The sequence below is a fragment of the Panthera leo genome, chromosome A1 (genome assembly GCF_018350215.1).
Source record: "Panthera leo isolate Ple1 chromosome A1, P.leo_Ple1_pat1.1, whole genome shotgun sequence".
Lineage (NCBI taxonomy): Eukaryota > Metazoa > Chordata > Mammalia > Carnivora > Felidae > Panthera > Panthera leo.
This window is the reverse complement of record NC_056679.1, coordinates 121,410,334-121,433,245: the sequence shown is the minus strand read 5'-3', so window position 1 is coordinate 121,433,245 and position 22,912 is coordinate 121,410,334. Positions and strand designations below refer to the sequence as shown.

The following is a 22,912-nucleotide window of genomic DNA, read 5'->3' as shown; positions in this document are numbered from 1 at the left end:
CTCTCTGTTTCTCAAAAATAAATAAACATTAAAAAAATTTTTTAAATATAAAATATGGAATCAGCTTACACATACAATGGTTGTCAGGTCACGATCTCGCGGACCGTGGGTTCGAGCCCCGTGTCGGGCTCTGGGCTGATGGCTCAGAGCCTGGAGCCTGCTTCCAGTTCTGTGTCTCCCTCTCTCTCTGCCCCTCCCCCGTTCATGCTCTGTCTCTCTCTGTCTCAAAAATAAATAAACGTTAAAAAAAAAATTTAAAGGAACCTTATTGTAAGTCTTTTTTTGCAAAGCTAGTAATCACCCATTAATTTCTGCTATCCTTACAAACTTTAATTTTCATGTATAACACATTTATTCAACAAATTGTTGAATGCTTATTATGTTGCAGACACTGTGTTAAGCATTTAGAGTGGAGTGGTTAGCAGAAGAAGCGCGGCTGTCCTTCGTGCAGGATGCATCCTTCCAGATCAGGAGACAGAGTTGCCCAGAACTCAGTGAGTGAAGGTGAGTAGGAAGCTGTCTCTGCAGCATCTTGATTCGGGAGGTGTTATATAGGCTTTGCCTCACAACCCTGCTTATTAAATGCTTTGAAATTCAGAACCTGCAACAGTCATTCTCCATGGGTTTGATGAGAAGGGTATATAGCAGAGCTGGCAGTTCCCTCCTGTTGTCTTTCTAATGTAACGCTGAACTATGATTGTAGACCTTTTCCCTCAACTGCACTTTTTTCTTATTTTCTTTTCTCTCTGGACATTTCCCCAGCATTGCTGGGGTCCACACCTCCATGAGGCATGTCTCAGAGGCTTACTTCGGAGACTTTTAAATACCCTGAACGTGGACGTGTCCACTTAGATGTGTACCTGTCTTTAAAGAAATAAGATGTCTATTGTTACAGTGCTATGACCTCAGGTTCCAGAATATCAGTGCAACATTCTTTAGAAGGGATGTTTCACTTTGGATTAAGTCTACGTTTGGAATCAGCCTATTGTCAAGGGGAGAAGGTTAATCCCGGTGACAGGAAAACACTCCACTATGAACTGGTTTGGAAATTACTTCTCTAGATTTCCTGAGGATGTTTCCTTACTCAACATACACTCACCTTTGTTGCTTTCACTCAGATCATCCGAAGATGAGCAACATTTTATTTCCAACACGAGGTAGAGAGTTTGGTGATACCCTTTTCTTCTAGGTTTTTCTCTTTGGGTAGCATGTCAAATCTCTCTCTCTCTCTCTCAATCTCTTTAACAATCAGTCTCTTCTTATAAGGACCCAGAGGGAAGAAAACTGGGCTTGAGAAGAAAGTAGTTGCTATCCTTTTCTATGGGTACTTGAAAAGGGACAACCGATGAGTTCCTTCGGTCCGTGCTTGGCTAGTGAAAAGAGAAGGGCTGGCTTGGGTGAAAGAGTGTTTCTTTACCCTTAAGTTACAATGTTGAACCCTGACCAAGTGAAACTTTATTTCTGGTGGCTGCTAGTAATTTCTACCCTTTTGACATAAAAACTCGAGGGCTTTGGCTTCAGTTAAATTTGAAGTAATCAAGGAGGCCTGAATGGAAGGTGGAATGAAACCTTAGAATTGCAAGTTTCATCAAGGGAGAGAGAGAGTGACAGGAAAGCCCCCTCAGGCAGGAGCACCAGGCAAGTGGGGCCATGGCCTGGGGAATGCACTCTGCTTCGAGAAGAGGAGAAGGACAGAGTGAGGTCAGAAAGGGGGAAGCGTGTGCACCTTCAGTAGGAGCAGAGAACTGGAATAACTTGAGTCAGTGTCCTGCCTTCCACCAGATGAAGCCTCCCTCTGCTTCTGTCTCTTAGGGTGACCACACTGCTTGGTTCTCCTGGGACTGTCCTGAGGTTCTCACTGGAAGTTCTCCATCCTGGGAAAACTGGGATGATGGGTCACCGTGGCTGAAGTTTTAGGTATTTGGGCAGCACACATGACACCTGGGAAACTGCCCCAGTTCTCTTCCCTCTGTTCTTTGTTTCTCAGAAAAGGGTACAGAATGCCCTCGGCTAAGTGCAGGATCACTAAGTGACAATAATAACAACAACCGCCATCAACTGCATGCCTACTATGTGCCAAGTGCCTGATCTTGTTTCATCCTCCAGGCAACTGGGGAGGTGGGATGTTTTCAATCCAGTTTTATGGAAGAGAGGCCAGAGCTGAGCGCTCTGGCAGGGTGTGTTTTCCGAGGTCAAACAACTAGAAAGCAGCTGAGCCACATTTGAATTTTAGGGTGCCTGGGTCTAAAACCTGTCCTCTTCCACTAAATAAAGAACTTGCTCAATTTGATGGCAAATGGACTGCTGCTCTGATCTAGCAAAGCTCTGTGACCATTGGCCTCATCTACTGTTTCCAAACTCTTTCCTGTTCTTAATGGTAGTCGAAGATTCCCCGGGATATGCGTGGAGCTCAGAGATGTGCAGGAAGCTACAGTAGGTGCTTTAGTCTGATACTTGTAGCAGCCCCTGATTAATTATTCAGTTTTTAAAGGACCTACTAAGTGCCTGGCACATAGAAGGTGCTCAGTGAAGGGAAGCTATGCTTGTTGTTTTAATTATGACACATGAGCTATAATCTTGAGCTGCAACTTTTTAGTGAATGAATATCAATTCAAGCATTTTAATATTAAAATCACCAAGGATTCAGGGTATTAAGATACTCAGTAATACACTTGCTGAATTCAGAATTAGGCAAACACACAAAAAACAACTTTTTTTCCCCCACCACAGAGAAGGTGCTTGCTCTGTTTGCTGTTTGTTTTGGAATAGAGGACAGCCTTCCTTGCCATCATAAAAGCTGTTACACACAGAATGCTGAGATGGAAGCAGAAATTGTTTTCTAGGGCTGAAAGCAGTAAATGGTTCGTTTCAGGGAAAAATCTAATCCAGAGGCTCAGACCTATGAAATTCCTTTACTAATATCAGAGATAATTGGAAGCTCCCAGTATATGGACAGAAGCCCCAAGTTGTGAGCGTCACATTGAGAGATAAATGCCTTGGCCTGTATACAGGGATGCGGGGAGCTCTTAGGCCAGTCTCTGCTTTTATTTCCTCTTTCAACACCTGAGAGTTGTACATTTGCTAGAGAAGGAAACACAGTTAAGATCACATGATTTATAACTAGATTTGAGGAGGACTCAAAGAGACATGAGCATTCAGTTTGGTCCGGTTCAACAAATAACCAACCACATGGCCCTTAGGTGTCAAGGTCGTGTGCTGGATTCTGGGCTTATATGGAGAAGCAGGAAGTCCCTGCTGACCCCAAGAAGCTCACACGGAGGCAGAGGAAGTAATAATAAACTATAAAGGTGGTTTCCTCGGGGCCAATTTGAAATCTTCATGGTTGTCTTAATCTGCTTGGGCTTCCATATCACAATACCATAGACTGGGTGGTCTAGTGGACAGAGATGCATTTTCTCACAGTTCTGGAGGCAGGAAGTCCAAGGGTAAGGTGCCAGCAAGCTCAGCTTCTGGGAAGGGCTCTCTACCTGGCTTGTATCCTTCTCGCTGGGTACTTAACGTGGACTCTTGACATGGCACTTCTATCTGACTAGGATCCTACCCCTATTCCTCACTGAACCTTAATTACCTCCTAAAAGCCTTCTCCAAACAGTCACACTGGGGCTAGGGCTTCAACATAGGACTTTGGGGGAACACAGTTCATATACCACAGGCCCTAACCCACATCATTAAAATGTTTTAAAATGTAACTCATACCATTGGTTATATCCACATCCACATTTTTTTTTTTTTACTGTCCAGTAAGTGAAAGGATTTTTATAATTACTTCTGAAATTATTCGGCTAGCAGTAATTAATTCATTTTATGATTGGCACTTGTTTCTTAGTAATCATTCATACTTGGGATTTTCTGCAAAATGAGAATTCTAAATTGTTTCTCAGTGTAATGAAATATTTGTGGGTTTGTAAATTTGACGGTTAATGAGATCGGCATAATGCTAGATTTTTGTGTTTAGTTGAGCATTAGCTAATTTTGCGGTCTGTCTTGTAGTTTTTATATTTTGGAGCCACTATTTTTTTCCAGGTCTCAAATACTTTTGCAGGCTCTTGGAAAGTGTGTTAGGCTCTAAGCATTGCCTATAAATACCTAAGGGATAAAGGGGCTCCTAGCCAGGGAGCTCCGGACCTTAAGCTCTCTTCCAGGCTCTCATGCCTCTCCCAGCTCGTGTCTCACGGGCCCTGAAGACTGGCTCTGTTCCAACCGTCCTCTTCCCCGCCAGCCTACCTCCTATTCAGTGTTCCTTGCCATCTCTGTTACGTTGACATCACCACCCACCTAGTGGGAGACTCAGAGGTTCCCGCGGTCATCATCAGTGATCTCCATATCCACCTGTATCAGGTTTCAGGATGGTGTCAGGAAGACTGCATAGGTATTGCCTGGCAACTCTGTTATGAGTACTGATTTCTGTACCTCATGTCTGGAGACCTGTGCTGTTGGCTTGGGGCGAGACTTGGGCATTTGTGTTTTTAGCAAGCTCATGTGCTTATTAAAAAGCACACCAGATTTGGGAAGGTGTGGACGTGGGTAGCGTTGGTGGAATGAAACAGAGATATAGATCTTAACAAGAACAGTGCACCCCCATTGCATTTATTGCCCCAGTTTAGAGATTCTCAGAGGGCCCTTCTGCTGTTTCCAAGATGCCCTGAGGGTGTTGCCTTAAGGGTGCCCAGGAATGTTCCACTCTGGCCTCCAGGCCCTAGGTCCCAGGTGCTGAGCGTTGGTGACTAGTACCGCAACGACAGCTGTTATGGGAAGAAATTCTGCTGTCTCTTGTTTATTTTGTCTCAAGGATGAGGCAGCCTCTTTAATTCTTCACAGCACACCAGAGACAGGTACAAACTGTTAATGAGGCTTGCCAAAAGGGAAGCACAATCTAGAATAATTACTACCATGTACAGGCTCCCTCCTCTCCATCTGCCCCTTCCGTAAGGCTAGGTACAACTTAGCCTTCACTGTGGGGCTTGCCCCAGGTATCCCTATGGTAGGAGCTCAGGTCAAACTGTCTCCAGAAAGAGAAAGACGTTTTTCCACCTCACTTTTAAAGCCCATCCCCACCTGTTGGGATGAGCACTGGGTGTTGTATGGAAACCAATTTGACAATAAATTTCATATTAAAAAAAAAATAAAGCCCATCCCCTGGGCCCATATTTCCTACTTCAGAATGACAGAGTAGAATATCTATTCCCTTCAGTGAAAACGAACCCAAATTGTACTTTGTGGGCCCAGTAGGACAATCTTAACAGTACTCTGATATCAAGACATCTTCTTTTTATTTTATTAAAATTGTTTTTAAGTTTATTTATATATTTTGAGAGAGAGCAAGCCGGGGAGGGACAGAGAGAGAGGGAGGGAGAGAATCCCAGCCAGGCTCCGCGCTGTCGGCATAGAACCGCATGTGGGGCTTGAACTCACGAACCTGAGTTGAACCTGATCAGACTTGAGCTGAAATCAAGAGTCAGACACTTAACCGACTGAGCCACCCAGGCGCCCCTCAAGACATCTTCTGAAGTCTTGGTTGTTCACTTAAATGACACTGCATGCTCAACTTCCATAGCCTAGTCCCGATTTCCATGTCTGATTCCTTATTAATCTCTTCAACAAAGGCTCAAAACCCTTGGGGTGTATGTAGCCTCACTCAGGTCACCTTGTTACATACTCTCTGGGCATAGCAAACTAATTATATGTCCTTCATTTGACATAATAACCCTATGAGGTCATTTTTCTTTATCTCATATTTGGACAAACAGAAACAGGTTAAGCGACTTCACCAAGGTCACTTTTCCTGGAAGTGGCATGCTGGGATTTGAACTGAAGCCTCTTGGTTCCAAATTGTGAATTTAGCTATTAGGAAACACTGAGGAAATAGGCTGGGCATTAAGGTGGAGTGACAGGATCTGGAATAATCATGCCATTAACAGAGATAGGGCACAGTCAGTGGAGAAGGAGTGATGAAGTAGGAGGGGAGTACATGGTGAGGAGCTTGGGCTATGAAGTAAGAACCACTTGGCATTCTTGGGTCCCTTTCTCCTTCTTTATCACTCTGTCTTGGCTTAATGGTTATCCTTCTGAACCATTATCTTTGTTTTCAAGTTAATCATCATTTTTGACTCTCCAGGAGCCATGCACCAGCCCAGGCCGTGACAAAGCAGCCTGTCCGGGGAGATACCGGCAGGACCACAATCACGATTGTCCCAACAGGTGGAGACTGGAGCACTGGCCTCTTCAGTGTCTGCAGGGACAAGAGAATTTGTATGTTTTTCCTTTTCATTTTGAGTTCTTCTTTACTATTTTCTTTCCCCAGGCATCAGATGGGTGCAAAAGCTACGTCAGGCACAAGGACAGAAATATAATGTTTTTAGAATAACTGGACTGATCTTGTAGTGACTCATATGCACTTATTGGCAGGAAAAATCCTGCTTTTCAGGGATGGGAATGCTTTTATAGAGTCAGTGGTGACTTCAGAGATTTTTTTTAAATGACAAAATTCACTGTTGGCAAAGATGCCTTAGTGGGCACCCCCCCCCCCATCTGCTGCTGGTGGGAGTTTAAATTGGTATAACCTTCCTGCCGGATGGCTTAGCAATACATATAAAAAGAACCTCAAGTGTTACATAGTGTTTGACCCAGTAATTACATTTTTAGGCGTTTAGTCTAAGGAAATAAATCCATGTGCAAAGATTTAGCAACATTAAATTTTGCGGCATCGGATATCACAGCAACAGTCTGGAACAACCTAAAATGTTTGATGGGGGCATGCATACAAGGAATTATTATACAGCCATGAAAAGTCATGTCGTAGAATGACATTTAATGGGATGAAAGATGTCTTGGTATTTTTTAAGTTTAAGAAGCAGACTATAAAGCCAAGCATGGTAAATACCATTTGTGGAAGGGTGGGGGCCATACTTGAAAAATGCCAGGCGGGATACAAATACAAAAGTTTATGACATGTCTCCAGATGGTAGGCTAATGAATCATTTTTATTTCCTTTTTTTTGCTTATCCCTTACTAGTATTTCTATGAGGAATGTGTGGTACTCTTATAAGAACAAGAATAATCACAAAAGAAGCCCCCTTTGTTGACTGAAATATTTTCATATGCTTGTTCAGCTATAAAGATGTACCAATAACACTGTCCACCAGCTATGTGATTTTCCTCTGGGAATGAAAGTTCAAAGCACATTGATTTCATTTTTATCTTAGGACATTCTGATGTGTCTCTGGTACCACATGTCAGCATTCCCTTCCAGGTCCTACCTTTGCCCTAGGGAGCAACTTGGTCACAGGGTCTTTCTTGTATATGTTGGGGTGAGGTGTGTGTGGGGGGTCCCTTTGTTGGATAAGCATTAGCTACTAATGTTGAAAATCCAACAGACCCTGGATCTAATATTTTGGAAGAATATGGCTTTCTGTGCCCATTGCAGGTTTCTGAGAAGGTCTGAATTTGTTTCTAAAGCCTCACAGAGTTGATCAATCAGCAATTGATCTCAGCCGTTTCGTGGTCCACATCCTTATTCAGCCGAGTCTTGCTGAGACCAAAGCTCTCCCACCATGTTTTGGTGCTCTGGTCATCCAGCCTTGAGCCCTTCACCATCTGCCTGGGCCTCACAGAGGAAAGACTGCCCAGTACAAAACCTTGCCCTCCATCCTGTTCCTTTGTCCATCTGACCCAGAGCTCAGCAGGCTTCTTCCTGCCTCTGCTATCTGTGTGGACTTCTGACCAGATAATGATGGCAGCCATTCTCTGATTCTCTCAGCATTCTTCTTTGTTCTCTTCCAGATACTCTGACTTTGGCTGTCCCCCAGTACTGAGGTACAGAGAAGACAGAATAGCCATGTGGAGACATAGCATTGAATTGGGAAGTGGACCATTTTCCTTTCCTAGCTTGTAGGTGGTAGTTGGGGGACCACCAGTGCATTTTCTAGTGGGACAAAGCCTCAAATATACTGTAGTGGTGAGGAGAACATGATTATATGAGATAGACCTTGCCAGATAGAGATCTTAACTCTGCCTCTTACCGGTTATTTGGCCTTGAACAAATTCTCTGGAATTTGCCACCTCTAAAGTGAGGATAATAAAGGTGCTTACCTCAGGGGTTGTTGTTAAGATTAAAACATAATGTCTGGAACTTATAAACACTGCCTTGGAACTTAACTGAATCAGAGTTTTTTGGGTCACATGGTATCTTTGAATAGTCCTTTCAAAATTCATGTCTACCTACAGCTTCTGAATGTGACCTTATTTGGAAATAGAGTCTCTGCAATGTAGTCTAGTTAAAAAGAGGTTATAGTTGATTAGGGTGGAACCTAATCCAATGGCTGATGTTCTCATAAGAAGCAGGAAATTTGGACACAAACACTCAGAAGAGAAAGCCAGGGGAAGAACAGAGGCAGAGATTGGGATAATGCATCCCCAAGCCAAAGAATGCCAAAGATTGCTAGCATCACCAAAAGCTTGGAGAGAGGCATGGACCAGACTCTTCCTCCTGGAGGAGGAACTTCTGGAAAGAATTAATCCTGCTAACACCTTGATTTCATACTTCCAGCCTCCAGAATTCTCCAGTGAGAATAGTTAAAAAAATTTTTTTTAATGTTTATTTATTTTTGAAAGAGAGAGACAGAGCATGAGCAGGGGAGAGGCAGAGAGAGAGGTTGACACAGAATCCGAAGCAGGCTCCAGGCTCCGAGCTGTCAGCACAGAGCCCGACGTGGAGCTTGAACTCATGGACCACGAGATCACGACCTGAGCCAAAGTCAGACGATTAACCGACCGAGCCACCCAGGCACCTGGAGGATAATTTCTTTTTAAAATTTTTATTTAAATTCCAGTGAGTTAACATACAGTTTAATATTAGTTTCATGTGTATCATATAGTGATCTAACAATTCCATACATCACCCAGTGCTCATCACAAGTGCATTCCTTAATCCCCATCACCTAGTTTACTCATCCCCCCACTCACCCCTTCTCTAGTAACCATCAGTTTATGAGAGAATAATTTCTATCTCTTAAAGAGGCCCCGTTTGTGGTATTTTGTGATGGCAGTGCTAGGAAACTAATACACAAACATTGGACTTCATTAGAAGGCGTTGGGTAGCTCACAAAATAAAAAAATCAACTAAAAACTAAGCTCAGAACAGACAACCTGCATTATCAGGAGCTAGCCGACTGTCTGGTTAATTCCAAACATTTTGATCCCTTTGAGAATAAAAGGGACAAAAATTTCCTGTCTGAGAATTGATGGATCAGATGGAGTGGAATTTGCCGGGCTTAGGTCATTTGGAAGGGCAGTCCCATCAGTATTGCCCACAGTAATGAAGGGATAATTTCCCAAAATTATTGTCGGGGTACTGTTAACAGGAAATGCCCAACAAATACCCAATGAACTTAGTGAATCTAAGGTGTTAATATTATCGTTCCTGTAAATTGTTACTATTCTCTGCCGTTTTGGGAGCAAAGAGTAGAGTCAGGAGACTTCAACTGGCTGCTGCACCATGATTTGTACTCAATCCCAAGGGCACCTAAAAACTTGGCTAAAGCAATGACCATCCTCACCATCCCCTCTGCCTTAAATGTTGCTTCACTGCTTAGCTCTGTTCTCCATACTCATTAATGTTCCAACCAACTGCACTAGATCTCCTGAGGAGTCCTAGCCTGTTCGTTTGAGAGCCCTTTCTGGGGGCAAGGTGAGAAGGGAGAAAATGCGGAGAAATAGAATATTCTTTACATTTTGGCATGATCCGTAGAGAAGAGGCCCAGGATATACAGTACAAGGTGCTCTCGAATGTTCTATGTTCCAATTGTTGTAACCTGGATGGGCCTCCATTTTATGACTGCGCAGTGTGTCTCTAATCTGACTGTCTCAGAAGAAAACTTAAAGATAATATCACTTTCCACCCTCGTACACTGCACTGTGATTCCCAGGACATGGGTGGAGTAAGAGGGCTATGCATCCCGGGTTTCTTTTCTTCGTTGTTAAAAAGGGCTGCTTTATCCACAGAATTCCGATTCGAGCAAACCACTGTGAAAATAGTTAACAAACTTGGGAACAAAAAGGAGAGCTGCTTTCCATGAACTTGTCCATGCCAGATTCCCATCCTGGGACAGTTTTCCATTGAATTTTGAGAATTATTGCTACAATTTGTCCTCCATTAGACAAAGGGTACATTATGAACAGCAACGATTTCCATTTCTTTTTGACATTTTGCTTCTTCATTTTATTGCAATTACTTTTTTTTTTTAAATGGCCTCTCTCTCCCCACCTTGGTGCTTTTATGTGAATTCACAGTGCGCTGCGATTGGCAAATGGGTGCTTCTGCGTTCTTGAAGATGGGGTTTCTGAAAGCTCAGCTGTGAAGATAAAGTTGAGGGGGAATGCATGGCTGCTAAATGGCATTGTGAGTAGAAGGTGAAGTGTCCCAGCGTTGGGAATGTTTGTGATGTTGCCCCAGAGAAGGTTTATATTGAAGGTGTAATCAACATTGGTTTGTCATTCAACCCCTGTTTACTGAGCTCCTACCTGCGTGCAGACAGATGGTGGATGTTACAGACGTAATAGTGAATAAGACAGAGATGGTTTTGCAGATAGACAATAAGCATGTAAATCAATAAATAAAAGCATGGCAGTTGTGATAAGTGCCATGAAGGAAATAAATAGGGTGCTGTGGAAGGAATCCATAGCGGAGTGGGGTCAAGGATGGCCTCTTCGAGGAACTGACTTAAGCTGATTCCTGAAAGATGGGAAGAAAGCAGCTACTCAGGCAACCTCCCTGTGGAGGGCACCATAAGCACCAGGGGGTAAAGAACTTGGTGTGACTGGTAACCATCAGATGCCCAAGATGGGGAGAATGAAGAGGGCCAGGATTTTTTGTGCCCTAGAAGAGGAAAAGGCATTGAAAAGCCTTCAGCCTGGGATTTGTGTCCCTGAACTGTATCTTGGGTAAACCATACACTCCCTGAAGGCAGGGATCACTGTTGTCTTGCTTACCACTCCGGTGCCCAGCAGAGCACCTGGCCCACAGGAGGCACGAAGAACTATTTCCCGGACATTCCATCAATGAATGAATCTTAACCTGTATTCTCAATTCTTTCTTTCTTGCCCTTCATTGAAAGTATAATAAATCCTCTGAGTTGGAAGGGCTGTTGGAGTCAGCTGGTCTGGCCCCTCACCTGCTTGGTTAAATATCCTCTGCATTATGCCTGGCGAGAAGAACCTGACAAGTTTGGCTTTCTGAACATTTCCAGGAAGGAGGGCTTCTCTCCTTTGGAGCCAACTCAGTGTTTTGAAAGAAAAAAAGAAAAGAAAGGAGAAAAAAAAAAAAAGAGAAGATTTTGAATAGGTTTGCCTGCACATGATGCAAAATTCAAAAGTACCTATGCCTTTGATATATTTGCCATCTGTCCACCCAGTTTCCACCGGAGGCACCTGCTCTTACTTGAGGCCAGGTAGAGTCTATATGCTTGTAAAGATATAAAATAGTTTTAAATGAAAATAGATTAATCTTTTTGTTATAAAGCTATCATGTACTCATCATAAAAAAGGAAAACACACAAGGCTTATAAATGAAAAAAGCAGGATCCTGTAATCCCAGCTGTCAGAGATAATCATTGTTAATATTTTGGTATCTGTCCTTCCAGAAGTTTTGCTGAATGTGTCTGTGTATAATTTCCACAAATAGTAGAATTGTAAACACACACCGTTCTGCACCTTTGTTTTCAATTTAACGGTATATCCAGGGTATCAGACCGTATAGGCACTTCTGGAGCTAATATTTTAAATTGCTGCATAGATTCCCTTGTATGAATGTACCATGATTTATTTATCCAGAAATCCCCATTGGTGCACCTTCATGGGGACTCCAGACTTTTTGCTATTCACACCAATGCTCCGTGAATGTCTTCGTACAGATGTCACTTTTGCATGTGTGTGAGTTTACCTGTTGGATAATTGCTGAGGAATAAACCTGCTGGCCAAATAGTATGTACCATTTTAAATCTTGATAGTTGCTGCCAACTGAGTCTCCATTTGGAAGTTGTACTAATGTACACTCCCGCCCACATTGTATGAGTGTGCCCCATTTCTTTTTTGAGCATCTCTTACTGTTAGATGGTTCTGACTTTTTGTAATAATTGATCTGAACTATTGCTTCGCTGCAACTTCCTCCCACCTTCCCTACCTTTGCTCTCTGTGGCTCCGCACTCCGGTTTTGTGTAGGCTTTTTCTTTTTATCTTGCCTCCCCTGTGAGTTAGGAGGGTGAATAATGAACCACATTTCGTGCATGAGGGTGGAGCCCATCTAGGAGGACAAGCCAGGAACATTTAAGCTGTGGGTACTTACATAACTACCAGGCCTTTGGGTGTAACATAAGAAGAAGAGGCCAAATTTATGGTTCAAATCCCCTTTTGAGCCTGAGCTCCTTTATTTTTTTTCAACGTTTTTTATTTATTTTTGGGACAGAGAGAGACAGAGCATGAACAGGGGAGGGGCAGAGAGAGAGGGAGACACAGAATCGGAAACAGGCTCCAGGCTCCGAGCCATCAGCCCAGAGCCTGACGCGGGGCTCGAACTCACGGACCGCGAGATCGTGACCTGGCTGAAGTCGGACGCTTAACCGACTGTGCCACCCAGGCGCCCCGAGCCTGAGCTCCTTTAAACAATACATATATATAAAACAATACATCTTTACATATATGTATATACACAACACGTGAGTGTGTTCACCTTATAAAAAAAAATGGAACATTACAGAACAGGAAACCATGTCTCCTCTTTTTTATTAAATCAGTTTGGAGGGTTTCCTTCCAGATATTTTTCTCTATTTATATATGTATCCATGAGTAGTATATACTATTGTTTTGTAACTCTTTAAACAAAGCATCAATGGTATTATGCTGTACATATCATAATGAACTTTGATTTTTAAAATTTTTATTTTATTTTTATTTATTTTTGAGACAGAGACAGAGCGTGAGTGGGGGAGGGACAGAGAGAGAGGGAGACACAGAATCCGAGGAGATTCCAGGCTCTGAGGTGTCAGCACAGAGCCTGATGCAGGGCTTGAACCCACGAACTGTGAGATCATGACCTGGGCCAAAGTCGGCTCAACCGACTAAGCCATCCAGGTACCCCCACTTTTATTTTTCTTAACTCAAAATATGTCTTAGAGATTTAACTCTGTTGGTTCTGAATCTTCCCCTGAACTCTTAATTATTCCATAGTAGGATTTATACCATCATGGCCTATTTACACTCTCATCTATTAGTGCACATTTAAGTTTTAAATTTCAAGCTGCAGATAATGCTGCAGTGGACATCCCTGTGTTCCCTCTTTGTGTGCACGTGTAAACATTACTCTAGGGTAGATACCCCTAAGTAGAATTACAAGATCCTAGAGTGCTTAAAATTTTACTAGTTTCACCCAATTGCCTTCCAAAGTGATTGTGCCCATTCCTGCTTCCAGAGGGTCCCTGTTCTCTATGGTTCTCAACAATTTACAAATTTAGAAACATTTGGCATGCTTATGGGTTTCCAATCTGTCTTAACATGCATTTCATTGATTACTACCAACAATGAGTAGCTTTTCGTGTCTTGTTATTGGCTGTTTGTGTTTCCTCTTTGGTGAATTACTTGCTCATGTCCTGTGCCCATTTTCTTCCTTCCTTTCTCCCTTCCTTTCTCCCTCTTTCTTTCTTGCTTTCTTGCTTTCTTCTTCTTCTTCTTCTTCTTCTTCTTCTTCTTCTTCTTCTTCTTCTTCTTTGTTTAGTTCTTTATCTATTGATGGGTAGGAGTTCTTTGCATGTTCTGGATACTCACCCTTGGCCTGTGATGTATGTTGCAAAATTTTCTCCTACAGACTCTATGGGACAGGGTTCCATCTTCCCACCTCGAGGTGTGAGCCAAGAGTGTGTGTCCTGCTCACTCCATCACACTGGAGCAGTAACATCTGACAAGAAGGAAGTTTCCTAAAGTTGCATGGTGTAAGAGTGTTGCCCAGGAATAAATACAAAGTAGTGGTAGTAAGGATTCTGTCTTGGAGCAACAAGTACTGTGGCAAACTATGTACACAAAACATGAGGACATGTGGTGTTATGTGTAGTGGTTAAAACTTTGGGGCCAGACTGCCTGAGTTCAAATCAGGCATGTGCTCTTTCCCTTTTTTTTGAAGTTTATTTATTTATTTTGACAGAGAGAGGGAGGGAGAGAGCACGGGCAAGGAATGAGTATAGAGAAAGGAAGAGAGTGAATCCTAAGCAGGTTCTGTGCTGACAGCACGGAGCCCAGTGCGGTGCTCGATCTCACGAACCGTGAGATCATGACCCCGTGATATCATGACCTGAGCCAAAATCCAGAGCTGGATGCTTAACAGACTGTACCACCCAGGTATCCCTGTCTATTCCTAATAAATGTATGGACTTGGGTGAATTACTTTTTTTTCTTTTCAAATTTTTATTTAAATTCTAGTTAGTTAACATAGAGTGCAATATTGGTTTCAGGAGTAGAGTTCAGTGATTCATCACTTACAACACCCAGTGCTCATCCCAACAAGTGCCTTCTTTAATGCCTATCAGCCATCTAGCCCCTCCCTCATCCACCTCCCTCCATCAACCCTAGTTTGTCCTCTATCATTAGGAGTCTCTTACAGTATTTTGTTTCTTAAATTCCACATATGAGTGAAATCATATGGTATTTGTCTTTCCCTGACTAAATTATTTTGCTTAGCATAATACACTCTAGCTCCATCCACATTGTTGCAAATGGCAAGATTTCATTCTTTTTGATGGCCGAATACTATTCCATTGTGTGTGTGTGTGTGTGTGTGTGTGTGTGTGTGTGTGTGTGTATGTATGTGTGTATATAAACCACATCTTATCAATTCATAAGCTGATGGAAATTTGGGTTCTTTCCATACTTTGGCCATTGTTGATAATGCTGCTATAAACATTGGGATGCATGTACCCCTTTGAATCTGTACTTTTGTATCCTTTGGGTAAATACATAGGAGTGCAATTGCTGCATTATAAGGTAGTTCTATTTTAAACTTGATGAGGAAGCTCCACATGGTTCTCCAGAGTGACTGCACTAGTGTACCTTCCCACCAACAGTGCAACAGGTCTCCCCTCTCTCTGCATCTTTGCCAACACCTGTTGTTTCTTGTCTTGTTAATTTTAGCCATCTGACAGGTGGGAGGTGGTATCTCATCATGGTTTTGATTTGTATTTCCCTGATGATGGGTGATGTTGAACATCTTTTTATGTGTCTATTAGCCATCTGGATGTCTTCTTTGGAAAAGTGTCTGTTCATGTCCTCTGCCCATTTCTTCACTGGATTATTTGTTTTTTTGGGTGTTGAGTTTCCTAAGTTCTTTATAGATTTTGGATACTAACCCTGTATCCGCTATATCATTTGCAAATATCTTCTCCCATCCCGTAGGCTACTTTTTAGTTTTGTTAATTGTTTCTTTTGCTGTGCAGAAACTTTTTATCTTGACTAAGTCCCAATAGTTCATTTTTACTTTTGTTTCCCTTGCCTCTGGCAACATGTCTAGTAAGAAGTTGCTCTGGCCGATGTCAAAGAGGTTTCTGCCTGTGTTCTCCTCTAGGATTTTGATGGTTTTCTGTCTCACATTTAGGTCTTTCATCCATTTTGAATTTATTTTTAAATATGGTGTAAGACAGTGGTTCAGCTTCATTCTTCTGCATGTTGCTGTCCGGTTTTCCCAACACCATTTGTTGAAGAGACTGTCTTTTTCCCATTGGACCTTCTTTCCTGCTTTGTTGAAGATGAATTGATCCTATATAGCTATGAGTCCATTTCTGGGTTTTCTATCCTGTTCCACTAATCTATGTGTTGGTTTTTGTGCCCGTACCATACTGTCTTGATGACTACAGCTTTGTAATATAGCTTGAAGTCTAGAATCATGATGTATCCAGTTTTACTTTTCTTTTTCAGGATTGCTTCAGCTATTTAGGGTCTTTTGTTGTTCCATACAAATTTTAGGATTGTTTGGTCTAGCTCTGTGAAAAGTGCTGGTGGTATTTTGATAGAGATTGCATTGAATGTGTAGATGGCTTTGGTAGTATACACATTTTAACAGCGTTTATTCTTCCAATCCATGAGCATGGGATGTTTTTCCATTTCTTTATGTCCTCTTCATGTTCTTTCATAAGTGTTTATAGTTTTCAGAGTACAGATCTTTCATCTCTTTGGTTAGGTTTATTCCTAGGTATCTTACGGTTTTTGGTGCAATTGTAAATGGGATCAATTCCTTGATTTATCTTTCTGCTGCTTCATTATTGGTGTATAGAAATGCAACTGATTTCTATATGTCGATTTTTATATCCTGTGACTTTGCTGAATTCACATATTAGTTCGAGCAATTTTTTGGTGAAGTCTTTCAGGTGTTCTACATACAGTAATATATCATCTGCAAATAGTGAAAGTGTCACTTCTTCCTTGCCAATTTAGATGCCTTTTATTTCTTTTGGTTTGATTGCTGAGGCTAAGACTTCCAGTATGATGTTAAGTAGTAATGGTGAGAGTGGACATCCTTGTCTTGTTCCTGAACATAGGGGAAAGGCTCTCAGTTTTTCCCCATTGAGGATGATATTAGCTGTGGGTCTTTCATATATGGCCTTTATGATGTTGACGTATGTTCTATCTTTCCTTACTTTGCTGAGGGTTTTTATCAAGAATGGATGCTGTATTTTGTCAAATGCTTTTTCTGCATCTATTGACAGGATTATATGGTTCTAATCCTTGCTTTTATTAATGTGGTATATAATATTGATTGATTTGTGAATATTAAACTGCTTGGGTGAATTACTTAAGTCCTCTTGCCATCAGTTTGCTTATCCATTAAAATGGATATAATAAGTATCTATATTATAGGATTATTGTGAGTATTAAGTGAGTTAATGAATGCAAAGTATTTTTAGCAAGGTGTGGCACATGGTGAGGTCTAATATTAGCTATTACATAATAAGAATTTGGCTTTCATATTGTTTTTGATCATATCTGTCTTGTGTACCGAGGTAATTGGATGTGTGTTTTGTTGTGTTGCCTTCAGCATCGAGTACTGCACCCTAATGAACACTTAGACAACATGGTTATATGATGGAAAGGATTAAAAAGAAAAATAACAGCATGTATTTTTTAAAAAGACTTAATAGTCACAAAGATAAGGTATAGGAATTCCAATGGACAAAAGAGCTTCTTTACAATATATTTACTGAGGATGGTGGGCATTTCTCTTTTCCAATTAAAGTGGTACAGCTTGGGCAATTGTGTAAACACAATTTATTATTCACTTAGTTTGCCAGCTTTATAATTATACAATTTTGATTAATTTTTTATTTGCAGGCATTTACACTATTTTATAATCCATGCATAAAATGAGATTTGATTGATTTTTTTTTAATGTGCCATTGATTTCCAAGTCTCCTAATTCAGGGTTGCATACAATGTGACTACTGTGAACTCACAGTAAGTTTACTGGGCCATCTGTCCTCTGGGCTGTTCATGCCAGGGGTCAGTGCTCAGTGGGGCCCTCTGATTTTTTTTTAAAAATTATTTATTTATTTTGAGAGAGAGAGAGAGAGAAGAGCACGCAGATGTGTGAGCTGTGGTGGAACAGAGAGACAGGGAAAGAATTCCAAGCAGGCTCCATGTTGTCACCATAGAGCCTGATGCAGGGTTCGAATCCACATGATCTGATCATGATCAGATCACGATCTGAGCTGAAACCAAGAGTCAGATACTTAACGGACTGAGCCACCCAAGTGCTCCTGTGCATTTTCTTGTGTATAAATTATGTCTGAATAACATTTATTACATACATGCTTTAAAGGTTATGACTAGCTTTTTGGTATTTAATTATTTGTTATTATTGCTGCTATTTTTTGCTGTTTCATAGTCCTAATTATTTGTATTCTTCAAGGTCGTCCTCTTTTGCGATGTTGGATGACTTAACATCTTAACTGTATATCTGGGATTCTTAACCTGCAGTTTGTTGATAGCTTTCAGTAGATCCTTAGACCCCACAAAACTGAATGCACAATTTTGCATGCCTGGGTATCCTTCTTTTCCCTTGAGGAGTGACTTCACAGTTATCATCATATTCTTAAAAGGGTCTGTGACCCAAAACATATTTAAAACAGAACCTCTGTGTCAGATGTTTCATGCAGAATATGTAGGAAACAGTATCAGGAGTTAAAGATCAGTGGCTGAATAAATGAGAGACTGTTTCCAGTTGATGCTAAAGGAACCAAGCCTCTAATAGTTTACAGATTAAAACTGGCAGATGTCGGTGGCTCCATGAAACTAGCAAAAATTAGAGTAACCTTCTGGCCTGAGAAATAGAATACAGTCCTGATGAGAACAGCAGACAGAATCCATGCAGCATAAAAGATCTTTCAATCACATTGACAGAAAAAGATGCCTGTTATTCAAAAGTATCGTATACTGGGTCTATTTTAAATATTGAAAATAGATAGATGAACATAATAGAAGCAACAGCTACAATTCAACTGTAAAAAATTATTTAATGCTTTTCTCTTGACAGGAAAAAACAATTACCATCATGAACGCTAACAGAATTGTATCAGGTTCAGCTTTGCCAGTGTTTAACAAAAGAAGACAATTTTGATGTGGCTCAGTTATGGCAATTTTCATACACTGAGTTTTGACAATTGGTTATTCATTCTCAGTCCCTGATTGCAGGGAGGCAGTGTAGCATTAAATTGATGGCACGGGGTTGTAAATGCTCTTTGAGATGTGGAGTTGCTCTGAGCACATCTGAGAACCTTGGTTTTCTTTTATGTGGTTATTGACAGGTTTCTGTGGTCTGTTTTGTCCAATGTGCCTCGAGTGTGACATCGCCAGGCATCACGGAGAGTGCCTTTGTTGGCCATTGTTACCTGGGTCCACCTTTGCACTGAGAGTTGGCACCAGAGAGAGACATAAAATACGGGTAAGTGTGTTTGAAAGTATATGTGAACTTGGATCTCTATAAGAACCTGGATGTCTTTCAAACCTGCGAGTTTCAAAAAAAAAAAAAAAAAAAGGTCTGGATGAGGATGCTTAAAAACACCACACTTAGTGGAAGACTTTGGGAAAGGAAAGGGAAGAAATTTCTGATTTCATTCATTACGAGGATGTATGTTAACCAAATGCCACATTATGAAGGGTACTTCAAGTGGCACCTATTATAATGCTGATTACCAGTCACTGGGCTACTTCTGTTTCTCTTTCTCTTACTGCATCAAGAGAAGGTGATGGGTAGAATTGCACCAAATTTGGAGGATATACTTGGGATGGTCTGACTTCAAATGAAGACTATGTGGCATATGCAGAATTCGCTTTGGGGGTTCCTGGGGGATGCTTCAGAGTCCATCAATTTCCAGGGCAGCTGAGACTGAGGCACAGTGAGAGACTGAGCCCAGACAGATCAGACCTACCAAGATGTGGACAGTTAAAGATAAAAAAGACATCTCCTTATATATTCATGTGGAATGATCCCTAAAATATATTTTGAAGTGAAAAAAAAAGTACAAGGCACAGAAGTACGCAACTATTTACATAAAAGGACTCTATATATACTTGTGTAGACACTGAATTTTTGTGGAAGTGCATATAAAAACCTGCCAACAAAAGTTACCCCCAGGCAAGTTCACTGGGTGGCTGGGGACAGCTGTGGAGGAGGATGTTCTTTTTACTTCCTGTGCCTTCTTACTGTGAGAATTTTGAACCATATGTACTTATTACCCACTCCAAAGAAATAAATAATTATACATATTAAGTCCTAACAGAAAAAAAAAAAATGACATGGACAGAGAAACCAGTGGCTTCCAGTATGAAGTCTATATCAGAAGCCCTAAGTAAGGACCGGTCTCTGAAGTGCAAGGATGGATAAGCGGTTGAGCTGCTTGGCACTTGGGTATCCTGGTGGGTCAGTGTCCCTGGGCATGGATTTAGGGTATTGACTTGGTGGATCTTGGAAGCCATGGATGGGCTAGGCCTTCAGGAAATATCGTAGAGGCCCCTGGGTAATGGTCATGAGTCTGTGTGGTTGGGCCACAACGGAGACCTGGGTCTCGCCCTAGGGCACACTGTGTGAGGACTGGCTGGCGGTGCACTGCTGTTGGCCCTTTTCCATCTGTCAGGTGGCCCGGGAACTCAAGGTGAGGGCCTCCCAACTCTATGAAATCTGTGCAGCTCCGTCAACCAAGGACAACTTTATCTGACAGAGCCAGAAAACTCTTCCTCCTCACCACCGCCCCGACCCCCGCCCTCCTCTCAAACCCCTCTTAGAAGAGAGAGTTCTTTTCACTGACGTAATATGAAAATAAAGGATTTCTCCCCTACTGTCTTTCCTGTTGTTCTCTCTTTACACACACCTCTGGGGAAGTCTCTCTGTCATTTGTCTGGATTTGCTCTTCCAGCCTCACCACATAAGGCAACTTCCAGAGGTGAGTCTATGCCTTCCACACCCGCCTGGAGTTTGAGAAGGTGGCATTTCCCCCCGGTCTTCCTTCTACCATCCTTTCACGGGAAGCTTTCTTTTGCTCACCCCCTGTTCCCAGAGCACCAGCAGTGGGGCAGGAGATGGTTAATCTTAGCACCCGGACTGGACGCTGTCACTAAAGCAGAGAAGCATTGTCTCTCCCTTGTCCTGACCCCTTCAGTCCCCACGGTGCAAAGGAGACCGTCTCAGGTTGTTGCTGCTCTTGAACGCCTCCCCACCACCGGCAGATCTTCGGCCTCAGGCTTGAAGTTTTAGGTGGGCAACTGAATTGTGTCTGCCCCATCCGCAACCCCCCCCCCCAAAAAAGATGTGTTTGATTTTACTCATATGTGATATTTGAGAAACTCAATAGATAATCATAGAAAACGGAAGGAAAAATAAGGTAAAAACAGAGGGAGGCAAACCATAAGAGACTCTTAAATACAGAAGAATAAACTGAAGGTTGCTGGAGGGGAGGTGGATGAGGGGATGGGCTAAATGGGTGATGGGCTAAATGGGTGATGGGCATTAAGGAGGACACTTGTTGGGACAGGCACTGGGTGTTATATGTAAGTGATGAACCACTAAATTCTACTCCTGAAATCATTATTAATATACCTATATGTTAACTCGCTTGGATTTAAAAAAAAAAAAAAAAAGATCTGTTGAAGTCCTAATTCCTGGGATCTGTGAATGAAACCTTATTTGGAAATAGGGTCTTGGAGATGTAATTAAGTTAAGTTGATGTCATTAGGGTGGGCCGCACTCCAGTATGACTGCTGTCCTCACAAGAAGAGGAGGAGACACGCAAACATAGATGCACAGAGGGAAGCTTCTGCAGAGCTGAAGGTGGCGGAAAGAGATTGAAGAGATGTGGCCACAAGCCAAGGAGCGCTGTGGGCGACGGGCAGCGAGAAGAAGCAAGACAGGATCCTCCCCTAGAGCTCCCTGCCCACACCTTGATTTTGGACTTCTAGCCTCCACAACCTGGACAGAGCGAGTTTCAGTTGTTCTGAGCTACTCTGTTTGTGGCCCTTTGTTACTGCGGTCCCGGGAAGCTGCCACACCAGCTGTCTGCCACGTGAATGGCACACTCCTGCTTCTGTTAGGGCAGCAGCATGGAACAGGGCTGGGAAGTCCAGGTTCTGAAGCCCAGACTACCTCCTGCATTTGCTAATTGTGTCACGATGGGCGCAATGTCCGTGCCTCAGTGGTAAAATGGTAATGCTGACCTCACAAGGATGTGAGGATTCTAACAAGTCAGGACTCTTAGCGTGGTGCCTGGCAAGGTGCAAGGACTCTGTAAACATAAGCGGTTACACCTGTTTAGATGCTACTTCAGATTCACAACAAATTATGCTGGTTTTCCATTTACAGTTGAGATCTACAATTATCTTTTTAATTAAATTTTAGATTAAAATTGAATCCATTAAAATAATATTAAGTAAATAATAATCTGGATGGTTGGTGGATGTGGCAAACATTTTGAAGGTGGTAAGGCACATTTTCTTGACTACTTGTGTATGTTCAGACTGCTCTACACGTTTTAAAGCATTTAAACCATACGTCCCTCAAGAAGATGCTATTGTAGCTCCATTCTCCAGAAAAGGAAGCTGAGCCACAGAGAGGTTAAGTGACTTGCCCAAGGCCACATAGCTGCTAGGTGACTGGCAGTTTAGGTTCTTGAGGCTGTGCTCTTGACCTCTGCATTCTGACTCGAGCAGAGATGGTTTCTGGCCAAGAGGCCTTCCTGGGCCCATGTGATTGTACAAACTGGAAGTTTGCTCTACAGAGATGAGCTGGCCTGGCGAGCGCTGAGAGGTGGCGGGGGCCATCCCCACCCATCCTAAGCAGTGGTCTTCCGACAAAGTGATACCTTCCTCTCCTCTCAGGCCTCCCTTTTGGATGTCCAGAGCAGCTGCCAGGAACCAATGCCCTTTGGGAAAATTAAATGCTCAATGTTGACGTTTAATCTGTGATAAAATGCTCCTCCTCCAAGCCAGCTACTGAAAGAACCAGACCTGAGGGACGACTAAACCGGTTTTATTGTTCCATGCTAAAACACACATCGGGCTTCACAAGCTTACAGCTGGGAACAATATGCATCTCTGACGACGGAGAGTTGGGGAATGTCCCCACTTTGGCATATGATGGGCCTCTCCCTGCGTGGAGAGCAGACGGCAGTGTGGGCCCTGGTTTCTGGTGTGGATCTCCTGTGTCAGTGGAAGGTGCAAACGGACCTGTCCAGCAAGGGGGCCCCTGTTGCCTTTGCTTCTTCTCCTCAGTCTGGCTATAAAGAGTAAACTCAGCACTTCACTAGAGCCACAAACCCAAACAAAACTCTGAGCTCTGAAAGTCATTGAATCTACCACCGAATCACAGAACAGAATT

The 22,912-nt window shown here is 42.4% G+C and overlaps 1 protein-coding gene across 1 annotated transcript; it reads left to right on the top strand.

The window, feature by feature from the left end:
* The first annotated feature begins 953 nt into the window (after positions 1-953).
* Positions 954-20,381, top strand: PLAC8L1 (PLAC8 like 1). The gene is made up of 4 exons (XM_042906134.1): positions 954-1,157; positions 6,137-6,270; positions 18,852-18,988; positions 20,121-20,381. The coding sequence occupies exons 1-4, from the start codon at positions 1,033-1,035 to the stop codon at positions 20,259-20,261; spliced, it is 537 nt and encodes a 178-aa protein (XP_042762068.1). The 5' UTR covers positions 954-1,032; the 3' UTR covers positions 20,262-20,381.
* The last annotated feature ends 2,531 nt before the right edge of the window (positions 20,382-22,912 follow it).

What these genes read in the sequence shown, in the direction of transcription:
- PLAC8L1 (XM_042906134.1), top strand. Translation starts at nt 1,033, where the DNA reads ATGAACTGGTTTGGAAATTACTTCTCTAGATTTCCTGAGGATGTTTCC. An exon ending in CATTTTATTTCCAACACGAG is followed by an intron (nt 1,158 to 6,136) that starts GTAGAGAGTTTG and finishes TTGACTCTCCAG; the next exon opens with GAGCCATGCACCAGCCCAGG. An exon ending in GAGAGAGACATAAAATACGG is followed by an intron (nt 18,989 to 20,120) that starts GTAAGTGTGTTT and finishes GTCTCGCCCTAG; the next exon opens with GGCACACTGTGTGAGGACTG.